At 38.7% G+C, this 14,183-nt stretch overlaps 1 protein-coding gene across 7 annotated transcripts in view; it reads left to right on the plus strand.

The window, feature by feature from the left end:
• Positions 1 to 14,183, plus strand: part of NCAM1 (neural cell adhesion molecule 1) — a 766,043-nt gene that overhangs the window by 575,348 nt on the left and 176,512 nt on the right. For all 7 annotated transcript variants that reach the window (XM_086957372.1, XM_086957366.1, XM_086957369.1 and 4 more), the window contains 2 exons: positions 5,904 to 6,054; positions 8,861 to 9,045. In XM_086957372.1, the coding sequence (XP_086813498.1) occupies positions 5,904 to 6,054; positions 8,861 to 9,045 (336 nt within the window). The remainder of the gene's footprint in view (positions 1 to 5,903; positions 6,055 to 8,860; positions 9,046 to 14,183) is intronic.

The following is a 14,183-nucleotide window of genomic DNA, read 5'->3' on the forward strand; positions in this document are numbered from 1 at the left end:
ATGTGATGTATGTTTTTTGTTTGAGAATTGTTTGTATTTTTAAAATATGTTAAATTTTTAGTAGTTATACATTTTTTTATTTTTTTTTATTTTGCGTTTTTTGTTCCGTAGCAGGTTGTGGTTTTATAGGGGAATAGGGTGGGAAGTAATTTAATTATATTAAATTAATTGATCATTTATTTATTTATTACGATTTGTTTAATTGAGATGTTATAGTGTTAAATGTGTATAGTAATTTATTATTTAACGAATAAGTTAATAATATTTATTTAATTTGTAAATAATTTTAGGTGGGCGTTTTGGTGTTTATAGGTGTAAAGGGTGGGAAATAATTTATTTTTAATTGATGAATTAATAATTTGTTGTACATTTTAATAAAATAATTGGTAATTAATTATGGTAATTGTAATTAATTTTAGGTGTGCGTTTTGGTGTTTATAGGTGTAAAGGGTGGGTAATAATGTATTTTAATTGATGAATTAATAGTTGGTTGTTAATTAATTATAATAATTAATTGGTAATTACTTATGGTAATTGTGTAATTAATTTTAGGTGTGTGTTTTAGGGGTAAATGGTCTTGAGTAATTTATTTGTATTAATAACTATTTGTTAATTGCTAATTAAATTAATTAAAAATGTATTATGGCAATTTTAGGTGTGTGTTGTGTTTACAGAGGGAATGGATGGGAAGTAATTTGTTTAATTAATATATAGTTTTTAATTAATGTTAATTATTTTATATTTATTTTGGGTAATTGTTTATTTTTGTGCGTATTGTTTTTACTTTTAAAGGGGTAAAGGGTGGCTACTAAATACATTTTAACTATTTTATAATCAGTTGTTAATAGTGATAGTTTTTTTATTTAAAAATAAGTTTTTATTATGTTTTATTTTATAGTTTAATTTAGGTTTGTGTTTTGGACATTATAGTGTTAAAGTGTGTGTAGGTAATTCATGGTCGGTATAATCTTTCATAATATTTTTTTATGTATTATTATTTATGTCAATTATGGAGGTAACTGTAATTTAAAAAGTTGAAGTACGTTGTTATTGGTGTGGCGTTATAGGGTAGGAAATAAAATAAATACATATACCTATTAATTAATGTTTTTGTTTTTTAAATATTTTCAAGTTGAAAAGAATTTGTTTTTAAATGTATTTAATTTTTAATTTTATATAATATTTGTAGGTATTTGTTATATGTAATTAATATTATAATGTTTTCTTTTTATATATTTAATCTTTTTTTCTCCAATTTTTAAAATAATAATTATGTATTTTTATAATGTTTCTTAATTCTTAATATATATTTTTGTAACTGTTGGAGTGTGAATACTCATTTTTGCCTCTCGCTATTCAACACTTTCCCTTCTGTTGCACTCATTGGAGTGGCAATAGTAATTTTACCCCTCCTCTATCCAACACTTTCCCTACTGTTGCACTCACAGGAGTGGGAATAGTACATTTTACTCCTCCGCTCTCCAACACTTTCCCTATGATTGCACTCACTGGAGTGGGAATAGTAAATGTTATCCCTCCGCTATCCAACACTTTCCCTACTGTTGCACTCACTAGAGTTTGAATAGTAATTTTTACCCCTCTGCTATCCAACACTTTCCCTACTGCTGCACTCACTGGAGTGGAAATAGTAATTTTTACCCTTCCGCTATCCAACACTTTCCTTACTGTTGTAGTCACCGGAGTGGGGACACATTTTTTCACACCTCAGCTATCCAGAACTTTCCCTACTGTTGCCCTCACTGAAGTGGGAATAGTAATTTCTGCCCCTCCGCTATCCAACACTTTCCCTACTCATGCTCTCACTGGAGTGGGAATAGAAATTTTTACCCCTCCACTATCCAACACTTTCCTTACTCTTGCACTGACTGTATTGTGTAACTTGAGTTTAAATATTTCTTCATAGTTTAATGTTTACATTTAATATATATTTTTGTTTTTTTATATTTTAAATCATTGATGTATATTTTTATTTTTTATATAATTTTAAACTTTTAGCAGAAATTAAAAAGAATAGTTTATTAATTGTTTTTAAGTAAATATATATGTATAAATAATTATGTTTGTGTTTATCTTCTTTTAAAGTTATTTTGATATATTTAATTTTGTTAAAATTAAATGTAATATTTAATATATATAATTTTATTTTATATTTATATAAAAATCGATATTTTATACACCTATATTTTTTAAATCAATATTTTTAGTCAATATTTTTGTACTTACCTGTTTAAGTATAGGAATCGATATTTTTGTTGCCTATGTTTTTTACATCGATGTTTATTACATCAAGGTAGTGTCAGTGAACCATTTCCAGCATGTTGCCAAAATTTCAAAAGTTAATGCACTCATGCTTAGTGCATTATTAAAACCACTCTCTCAAAAATCCTAACACAGGAGCACAGGAACACTACGAACAACTAGAGCTCATGTTGCTGCTGTTCATGGCACTTGACCTTTTGTGCAAAAACATTTCGCACAAAATGGGTCCTTGCAATGCAATTTGCACTAAAGTATGGGACTAAATCCCGGATTTCTAGTTTGCATAATTCTTGTGAAATTTCGCATAATTACGCAAAAGGGAATTATGTGAAGTTCACCCACCCCCTAATCTAGATACTATTGCCCTGGTACTAGCTTTTTAAAACTGTAGTGATATGCAGAATCTTCAGCCATCAACTTACATAGTCTCATAATTGATATAAGCTTTAGAAGCGGATCTTCAACCTTGCCACTTCTGTTTTAAGCTACAGAGGTGTGTCAAGATATTTAATTCTGTAGGATCTGTATACATTCAGCACTCAGATCCAAGACATTGGTTCAATTGATAAAAGTGCTACAGTTGAACCACATTTTCTGTATTGTTTTAATAGACTCTTCTTGCTTTGCCTCAGAGACAGATTCACTTGTTCTGTAGAAGACTACATTTCCTGTTTCTTTTCTGCATCTCATTGACTTGTGATATTCTGCGGGGTTGATGCAAATGCTTGTAGTGTCTTCTGTAAGGTGTATATTTATTTTAACTCTGGGTCACTTTTTGAAATTAGGCATTGCTGCCATCAGCAGTGGGCTGCTTGTTTTTGATAGAATATAAAACAAGACTGCATTAGTCTAAAACTATGTCTGACCCTTTTGCCACACAGCGCAGTGTCAAAAATGTCTACATTGACAAATACTCGCCTAACATCTGCCGTAACCCTAACAGTTACCTATGATTAGAGCACCTCCCTTTTTCTTATTTCCATGGAGATGAAACTTTTAGGTTGAACATAGAGTTGAACAACTTTTGAGATCCCTCAGAATTATGTTATTATGTGTGAAATCTTAAATCAGGGCTTGATTCTTGTTCCGACCAGCCTCCATATTCTTTTCTGTTTTCAAAATAACATATCCCTGTAGTTGTCCAGTACATACAAAAATATAGGCAATATATCCAAATTACTGGAAGTCCGGCATAAATTAATCAATAGTTTGCACTGTGAGCATATCAAACAAAAGTAATGCACAACGTTTAATTACTACATCAGGCAACAATGTTACAGTTTAAATATTCGTTAATCTTTTTTCTTCATCTTCAAAAGAAACACCATTGAGTAAAGAATGTCGTAGCCAATGCGTTCGTCCTTTCACGGACTCCTTCATGGCTCCAAATTGTGTAACAAGTGTATTTTTACTCATAATTCATTCAGTCAATGTGGATGTTTTATAATGTTGAATCCTTCTGTATAATACCAAAAAGTTGGGTCCGTGTGCCCAAAACGCTACAGCATCCATCTCATTGTTGTGCAAATATATATATATTCACACACACACACTTGCACATAGTCATATGTGCTTCTTGTGAATTTGTTGCTCCGCTAAGGATGTGTTGATCGTGGGTTTTGAGAAACTGAGGCTATTCTTACATTGCTTTCAATCACCCTACAAACACATATTTACAATGCTGGGGCCGATTACGATGTTGTGCGGAAAATTTTCGCTCAATTCTTTCTCAGAATCAGATCTGACTGACTCGCGATTGGCGTTTGTGCCCGACCGATTACGATGCGACCGAACACTGTTCGGTCGGAGTCCCATTGACTTCTATGGGAGCCTGTGTTCCGACCGACAACAGAGGCTCCTATAGGAAAAAGGGGTGTTCGCATAAAAGTCTGCACCCTGTCGCAGGCACCCCATTGTGCCTGCCACACTGTGCATGATTTTAAAGGGGGGTCCCTTGGGTACCCCCTCAGCTCCCAACCAGAGGCCACAGGATGAAGAAGGGCCTGCCAGGGCTCCCGAACTCAGTTTTCGACAGCATTTTTGAGTCTGGCAGGCTGACTCGGAAAGGGTGTTGGAAACTGACATCATAATCGCTCAGTCGGAAACGCTGTCTCTAGAGCTGTACAATGTGGCTCCAACTGACACAGATACTCCGAGAGCCAGTCCAAACAGATTCGGAATGACCAAACAGTTTACCTTCTGACCATGAACATCGTAATCAGTCGGGCGAATAGGAATCTGACTGGGTCGGGTGGAAGGGTTCCGACACGGTCTAGGAGAATCCAACTTTTAGTCGGAGGCTTTCCGCACAACATTGTAATCGGCCCCCCAATAGTAAAAATGGCCGGTTTGGCATTTGTGTAATATGATGCATTAGTATACAACATTTAGGAAAACTCTGGATATGTTTCCCTGAGGCTCGAATAGTCCTGTTGCCTAACATTTTTGTGCAGCATTCATGCCTTTTCAGAACCCCGCAAATTATTGATAACATGCTTCGGAAGCTGGAGTGTAGTGGATGAAAGCAAGATATGTACAGTATTTTAGATGCCCTGAATTTGTTGGGGTAATTTTTTGTACATTGTACAATACTTTAAGGTCAAGTTTGTGGTAATATTTAAAGTAAGATCACCTGTCAATCTTCAGATGGCTGATGGGTGACATGGATCTTAAAGCTCCAGTGCTTAAATAATATTGGATTTATAATCCTTAATTTAATCTGTATCAAATTAACGCACAAGACCTGAGAGAAAGCAAAAAATACTGTGGTATATTTGAAAATAGATTCTCTGATCATTTAGATTCCATTGGAAGAAATATGTTAGTTTGACTGTGGGGATATTTTCCATTTTTGTCATGCTTATTTAGGATGAGCTCAAATATTTGAGTAGGAAGTTAATTTGATGGAGGTTATAGCAGTTCCCTCTGCAAATCTACTAATCATAAGGCTCTTGTACCATATGGCCTTCAAGCCACAAGGTAGATGTCTAAAATTGAACTTTGTTACCCATTAAAACCTGAGAATGAGGTGGCCACCTACCAAACTTAACACAATTTGTCGACAAAGAGACTTTTCTGTTGCCTTTTTAAGTTTGGTAGGTGGTACTTCGTCATAAAGGGGACGGATATCCCTTTTGACTTCTTCCAAGTGCCATAGCATATAATGCACTTGCAGTAAAGTGAATGGGTTATCCCTCATGTTTCTGATGGAGTAACATGACCGACAAACTATAAATCAGGCCCTTAATTATGATTAGAGCATTGGTATGTTTAGAATAATGGAGTAACAGTGCCCTATGAACACTGATTTCAATATTACAACGTCCTAATCCAACCCAGAACATAAATTGCTGTGGGGAGGATAACAATCTCCCCCCCCCCCCCCCCCCCCCCCCACCCCGATTCTTGAGAGGCCTTTGTTTTTATCAGGCCATTCGACCCTAATAGTCTTATAGTTGCACTCCATTTTTATTGGCTCTCGCCAAGCGGGCCGATAGTAGCCAGTATAGTCTTCTACGGGCAGCCTGGAAAGGTATGATATAACTGTATAGCAATCTTTTAACTACCCCAGGAGGTTTATTAATTGCTTGTATGCATTAAATACCTTCTTCCTTTCTCACTAGACTCTAGACGGGCGTATCGTGGTCAGCAGTCATGCAAGGGTCTCGTCTCTCACCCTAAACGACATTCAGTATACCGATGCAGGAGAGTACATTTGTATTGCAAGCAACACCATCGGACAGGACTCCCAAGCCATGTACCTTGAGGTGCAATGTAAGTTGGAAAGGTTTCGTAATCATATTAAGGGGATTGGGGTCAGGAGCTCATTGTGTATGTATGTGGGCACCTACACATGCAGAAGTACAGATTGTAATATGCTATTTATTAGTATTATTGAGTGGGGAGAGGGGTGGTAACTTAATGTGTCTTTTTTTAAGCACATTATTTAACCTAACCAGAATGAAAGAGGATGATAGCTTCAAATGTGACTTTCTTGCTTTATTACTTGATGTTTGAATGAGTTTTTATTAGTATTGGCCAATTCCAAAGCTATCCCTTGGTTGAGTTACATTAAGTCTGCGTTTACATCCTTGGGTAGCCCCAGACTTTTCACGCAGCCTGAGGAAATTGTAAAGGCTGATTATCTGTGGGTCAAATAAAATTTCTTATCTGGTCTCTCCGTTTTCGGAGAGGATCATGAACTATGCAAACCAATTGTTTGGGTTTACTGTTTCACAAAAACAATTATCTTCATCGACCCATACCTGACTTGGGTGAACAGTCTTTACCACCACCGTCTCTTATCCAGGTTCAGGTTGAACTCTTTCCTCCCACTAATCAGCTTTCCTAAAGGTTGGATCGCAGATGGATTTTTAGGCCCACGTGAATGTGAGAAAGAAACGTCAGTGCAATCTATTACACATGTAATAATGTTCAGTAGCGTATAAACCCTCTCTAGGAAAACGTTACTGGTCCCTATCCCCTCCCGAACCCAAGAGTGAGGTAAAAAACCTCGGAGTCTGGCTAGACTTGTCGCTTAATTTTATTACCCACACTAAAAAGGTTGCCGCTACTTGCTTCGGGATCCTTCGGAACCTGAAGCCGATCCTAAAATGTTTTGATCCTCCTACCAGCCAGCTCATAGTTCAGTCTTCCATTCTATCTCGACTTGATTATACTAGCTCCCTACTTTTGGGAGCTAACCAGGCAGAGGTAGGAAGACTTCAACGAGTCCAAAACGCGGCAGCTAGAGCCTTAACAGGGCTCCCCCGCTCCCAGTCGGTCGCCAGCACCTTGACCAAACTTCACTGGCTGCCCGTGGACAAGAGGATTCAATTCAAGACCATCTGTCTGGCATTTAAAATCCTGCACTCCGCATCTCCTTCTATGCTCTATCCCCTTCTGACCCCCTATATCCCCAGGCGAGCGTTACGCTCAGAAGGTCAGCACTTAGTTGTGATTCCTCGTATAAATCGCGTGCGAAAGGGAGGACGCTCCTTCCGCTATCTCGCAGCGAAACTATGGAACGCCCTGCCACTCCAGATTCGGGGTCTACAGGACCTCTTGCCATTCAGAAAGGCGATCAAAACTTACCTCTTCTGTTGATCTGCTCCATTATGTTGTAGCCGCATGTCCACTTCTGCAGCAGTCGTTTCTCCTGCTCATCAAAGCGCCAGGATGCCCCTTAGCTGGGGCAGCTGCGCGCTATACAAGCACCTATAACATAACATAAGGTATCCTGAGAGAGGCTCAGTTCCAACAAGTAAGGCCAGCAATGTACTTTCTCGCTATTTTGGGAGATATTCGTACTTGTATAAATATGGGTTACTTTTTAAGTAACACTGTTAAGATCCGAGGTGCCTGGCCTCAACCCTCTGTATTTTTGCTAGCTTTTATAATATTTTTACGCACTAGATTTGTCCCTCATATGTTTATGTGGCAACTGGATTAATTGCATCAACTGTACCTGTCTTGCTATATACGTTTCAAGTTACGCAAACATATATTATATGTGTACTTTTTTGTATCTTTTACATGCTTTTATCTGTTTATACCTTTTATGGTTATTTATTTAACCGAATAAAGAATGTATCCATCTATCTTTCAGTACACTAGTTCCTTTAGTTTAACATGTAATAATGCACTACGTTGGGAACTGCTAAATGCTTACTTTCGAAGGCTGGTCAAATATGTTTGCCTTTGTTTCACAGATTGTAAATACTGACTCTAAAGCAACAATAAACACATAATATACTTCAGACTTCTTTAAGAGAATACTGTCAACGAACTGAGTAATTTCAAGGAACATTTAATCTTTTCCATTGTTGTAGACCTATGCTCACCTCCTCTCTTCTATTCAAGTTCAGAGAGACTAGGCCCCATGGAATAGTTCCATACCTTATTTATTCACCATTCAGCTGAGGGTATGTCTGCAGCACCCCACTGCACATTATACAGTATAAAAATCACACACATTTGTGATTTGCTGGATATGCCTCAAGACTGTTTTCAGGCGAGTGGCACATTTAAAATATAAAAAATTCAAAATAAAATATTGTATTCGGAGGATTCGTGGCCAAATGCTTTATAAACCAACAACTGTCTCTGGTATCCGGGGACATGCACCCTAAATAACCATAACATTAAGAGAAAAGTACACATCTAATGGTAAAGTTAAAAATGTTTGCCATTCTACAATGTTGAATGAGCATTATTAAGTATGAATACTGCTATTAGTTCTATAACAAATTTCTACTGGGATGTTTGAGTGTGTTCCTAAAACATGATCTCCTCCGAATTCAAAAGTAGTGTTTTCCCCAATTTGATAAGTTTTGATGAACAACATTCAGTGTGTATTGTAAAGGTATATTTTTCATTCCTCTGTTCAAAGTATTGTCTTATCCTTACTGTCTCGCAACATCTAGCTTGGCAAAGCAAAGTACATTTGATCTGAAAAGTGAGTAAGAATTCCCAGAAGTTGTATAGGCAGTGGTGCCTGTGCCAGTTTAAATTTTACCGATGTTAAACAGTGAAAACTTGTCTTGTACATGACCAACACATCATCTACCATGCCTCCCAGATGCTCCTAAGCTGCAGGGTCCAGTGGCTGTTTACACATGGGAAGGAAATGCCGTCAACATCACGTGCGAGGTTTTTGCTTACCCCATTGCTGTTGTTTCTTGGTTCCGAGATGGGCAGGCCCTGCCGAGCTCCAACTACAGCAACATCAAGATCTACAACACCCCATCTGCCAGCTTTCTCGAGGTAAGCAAAGTCACCTTGTTTGTCTGATGGAATCTCTGCTCATAAGCTAGTCCTTGCAAGTTAGGCTGTGTGATTTGTTCTTTTTTAATTTTAAAAATATTTGTTTTATATTTATTTATATGATTGACAATTCTTTACACTTTGACATTTCATTAAACATAACACTTGTTAGTGGTGTCATTCTGATTGAACCTCATGACCCTTAGTCCAAAAATGGTGAGCCCTAAAAATGAAATTTGGGAGATGAAAAACAAGACCTTAGTTGGTTTAGGCAACAGCAACATCATTTCATACTAGATATAATTGTAAGAGTTAGTGTGATGCCATTCCTTAAGAGTGTATTGTGATAAATGAGGTAGTCATTTCTGAGCAGTTAAATGATTTCCTAGAAGTGGAATTTGTAAACTTCATTATATTGTTTTGTTCAGTTATTGATATACTGTGCTAAATTATCGCAGGCAGTACAAGCTTTGTGTTCACTGTGGAGACTCTGCACATGCGCACACGCCACCTGTTGCATCAACGCCATAGAACAGCGATAGACTCAAAAAGCCAACTATACATGTGCTATAATACCAAGGCTACCATACCCTTTTATTCACAGTATGCATAGTTTTAGCTTAGCATTAATGAATACGTTCTACAGATGAGTCTCAAACACCCTATCCACCCCTAGGACTCAGTAAGTGAAGCAAACTACAATTCTACTATAACAGCATATCCTAACTTACTCTGCTGGATGTGCTTTATCAGTACCTTCAACAATGAATTAACTGCATATGAAGTTTGTCGTCTAGCATACAAGTTTCTCCTTCAAGAGGGCTATATTCACATGCTTGAATCATTTTCCATTATTGTCAGGCTGAGAATCCCAGGTAACTATAAATAGCAGTGAACAGTGTTAATATGGCAATAGGTCCATAGGCCTTCACAACAGTGTTTGTTTAATAGCACATCCACCTCAATTGAAGCAACTCCTACTTTGACCATTGATGTGAAAGATGCTACGCTCTTCTTCGCCCCCTAGAGGCCACCAAATCTCAAATGTTTACTGCATGTTGTGTGTTGAGGAAGTCCCTTAGTGGGTTTCTGCTCGGATCTTACACAAACCTTATCCTGATACTTTCTGGCCTGCCCTAGAGAGTATCCAGCCTCATCTTCAGCTTTTAGTGCACTGCAAGTTGTTTTTGAGCTGCTTTTCTGTGAAATCTCTATTCTTATGGACCAGGGAAACTTTTCCCCTTCACCAACTATCATGACTAACAGAGAACTCCTGCTCTACCTGTCGTCAGAAAAAGATCTACATCCATGGCCCGCAAGAACAATTTATTAATTGCCTTTATCTAGCACACAAGGCTTCACGCTGCAACATTTGTAAAACCTTTCCTTCAAAGGCTCAGCAGGATAAAAATAGGAGTTTTGCCCTCTAAGTGCTGTAAAGGAAGAACTACCATACTTCTAAGGGAGATTTCCCTTCATCTGGGATGGTTCTGTGAAAAGTACGCCACCAAGAATGTCCACAAAGGTAGCACAAGAGTGGAAACGTGAAGTTTCCAGAGTTGGACTTACATCCTAAAGCACCTCTAGCCACCTCCTCACTGAAAAAGACTGGAGTGTCTGCAGGAAAATGCGCTAGACAGAATGAGTATCAATCTGTGCAAAAACATGCATTAACATCCAGCTCAATTAAAGTCCTTACTGAACTCCAGTCCCTGCCAGTAACTTCTGTGTCATCGTTATTGATGACACTCCCATTGACACCTATGAGGTAGGCCTCGTTGCAGTCTATGAAGAGATCATTATCGTCGATGACATCACCAAAGATGTCTTTACCCCTGCCGTTGCCTTCATTTGTTCAACTATCACCTCATTGACAGAGACCTTTCCTTCCTCATCTACAATGTCAACCTCCCCTATGACACCGTCTTTGGTTGTCTATTCTATATCAGTCACTTTTTCATCAGTATAGATGACAGCAAGCCTTCCCACTCAAATTCTGGATTGTGGATTGGAATGGGATTTTGGCGACTAGGATATCTCTGAGACTGCTGATAGCTTTATGCAGTTGGATGTGAGGGAGATGCCTTGGATGAAGAGGAACCTTATCATGGGCATTTCCGTGAAGCACAGACTTTTATAGCTGATAACGCTTCTCAATTCTTTGCACCTCATTGTTGGTATACAGACTCTGAGGTAATGCAGGTGCCTGTTGCATTTTTGTTTACCTCACAACAGGTGATGGACACCTCTTAAAGATTTCACCCTCAGCAGCCTGACAGGCAACCCACGTCTGCCCTGCCTCCACCACCACTACCTCTTTAACCAAATGTTTCCTTTGCCACCTCCATCCCCTTCATCTCCGATGGACCAGCCTCAAAGGGTTGCTATTCCACCACGAATCCCACCAACTCCTAAGGATATGGGAGATGAGGACTCATCGGATTAAGTGTATTCTTATTAGGAGGAAGAGGTAGAACTAATAGACAATGGAGGTAATGAGGAGTAGGACGATTATATCATACCAAACGAAGGTGACAAGTCACCCATCCAACCAGATTTATCTCCAAATGACTTAGTCACTTTCTATGCGATGATGAAGAGAGCAGCTTAAATAATTCAATCTCCAAATGGTTTCAGTGGAGCAGCAAAGCGCCCTGAATGACTTCCAGGAGCAGCCATGTAAAGCTACTAGGTTCATATCTATACTGGACGTTGTTGAGTCAGAAGACCAAAAATGTATGAAAATGCCAGTCGCTGTTGCAGCAGTGGTGCCCCATTTTGAAAATAAGCAAAACTCAACCCCTGTCTGTCCTACAAGCCATCCCAACTCCGTTATCATGTCTGCAGCCCAGATCAAATAAACTGATCACCTCAGTTTCTACATTCCGTGGTAAGGATGGCAGTGCATAGATAATTAGAGCCATAGATGTGGTTCATGGCGTCAACATCAATCAGGGTCTCAAATGTCTTTGAAATGTTGGCCCATTATGATCACAAAATGTGGCATGACTTCCCACCAGTATTCACCTTCATACTGGAGGATATGAGGGTGAGTGCTAAAGCTATCATCAAAGAGTGCAATAACATCATCAGCAATCATTATATGTCAATGGATGTTTAAAATGCAAGCTTTTACCAGTTGGCCAGAGTGAATGTATTAGGAGGATAGGGATAGCTGGGATCTACACCTTTCCATCCGAAAGACCAAGAAAAAATACTGGCTATGCTGTTAGGAATCAACCTGTTTGGAAAGCTTGTTGATGTCTTGCAGAGTTTTAAAACAGATACAGATGTGGTAAAATCTCCTGGCATCCTCAAGTATCATCGTCCTTGCTGAACAACTTTTACGTGGCTCATAAAGAATCCTTTCCAATAGTGGAGGCTTCAATCAGTACAGTGGTTAAAGCTGGGAATGTTATCCCCAAAGCAGCCTGAATATGACCAGGGCTATGCACCTACCAGAAACCAAAGGATATGGTTAATCTTCTGTACAGAAGAGGAGTGCCTTTCAAACTTGCTCCCAAGACAACAAAAAACAAGCTTGACTCCTCATAGCGGGCACCCCTTCTCACTCTCCCCTTTCAACATCCTTTTAGACTGGAAGCACCGGATATACTTTTGGTTTTCAGTGGTGGACAGGACTATCAATTCAAGGCGCTTTCAGTCTGCCTCAATGCAGTACCGCAAATATTTACCAAGTGCTTAGTGCTGGTTGCGGCTTTCATCAATGGACAGGCCATCAAGTGTACCCCTTATTGGACAACTGGCTCATGAAGGCACCATCAAGGGAAGAAGCAAATGCTTCTACAGTCCCTTTTACCTCTCTATTTCACAGGCTGGGTCTGACAATGAACATCAACAAGTCCTCTACGGAACCACAGACAAAGCGTGCGTTATTAGGAGCGGTAAGGAAAGTTTTTTCCTTTGGCTAACAGACTGGTAAAGCTTCAATCCCTGGCAAAGACCTGCTCGGTGAAGCAGTCAGTCTCATGTCAAGCGGTATACATCTCTGCTGGGCCTAATATCCTCTTGCATAGCTCTTGTACTCTTGTGCAGGGTCCGGCACTGGTCCACCAAGAATTGAACAGCCAATCGAGGCTAGTTCACAGTACATGGGAGGACACAGTCTCACCACAAGATGCCTGAAACAGGCACAGATATGGTGGCAGTTCCCTTCAAATCTCAGCACAGGGTTCCTATTCCATCCATTTTACAATTTGGGCACTCTGGGACAGGCAGTCCTCCACAGCCTGTTTCAGTAAAAGTGAACCGGCCTCCTGTTTCATTATAGTTGTTATGTACTGCTTTTTTTCTGTTTCAGACATGTGAATATATAAAAGATCCCATGTTCAAAACAAAATGAGTGTCTTACCTATAACTCCAGCATTAGTTCCTTTCATATATACATGTGATATTCCCTGGTCAGAGGCTCATTTAGTATGTACTCCAATAACACTTTGAGCAGTGATTTGACTTATGTTGGGCTTTCAGGAGGGGGTACTAGGAGAGCTTAGCACCTTCCACCGGCATTGGCCACAGTTCAGGTTGCATCAAATTGGGTGAATATGTTACTACACAAACAATGTTGTTGTGGTTTATGGCCATTTTAACTCTGTATACTGCTATTTAAAGTTACCAGGGATTATCAGCCTTGTGACAGGGAATGATTTAATCATATGAATCTAAGAAAGATACCAACAACAGAGAACTGGAGATGCAGGTAAGTAAATACATTTCTTTCATAGTAGAATTAAGTTCTTACATGCAAAATACTACCTTCTGAGTTATGATTTGGCCAATTTGCAAATCTTCTTCTATAAGTGGCTATTAGGTGCACAAATAGGCTCTTAAAAAAACCATTTAGTGTTGTGATTTACATAGCTTAAATTTGGACTTACAGATGATTTTGGAGACACATAATGTTATACTAATAGCAGGTCATTTCCAAAGTAAGTAAATCAACTCACCTGAGCTGGCTATAGGCATTTCAAGGGTGGGTTACCTTAGAAGGAATTGGGAGTCCGTCGTCACTAAGTTATTTTTCACTCCGATAATGGTCAAAGATATATGTATTGGTCAGTGACAGGAGTAAACCAGTTTTCACGGTCCTAAGGGAGAGGTACCATATGCAAAATTAT

This window comes from Lissotriton vulgaris, chromosome 2_1 (assembly GCF_964263255.1).
Source record: "Lissotriton vulgaris chromosome 2_1, aLisVul1.2, whole genome shotgun sequence".
Classification (NCBI taxonomy): domain Eukaryota; kingdom Metazoa; phylum Chordata; class Amphibia; order Caudata; family Salamandridae; genus Lissotriton; species Lissotriton vulgaris.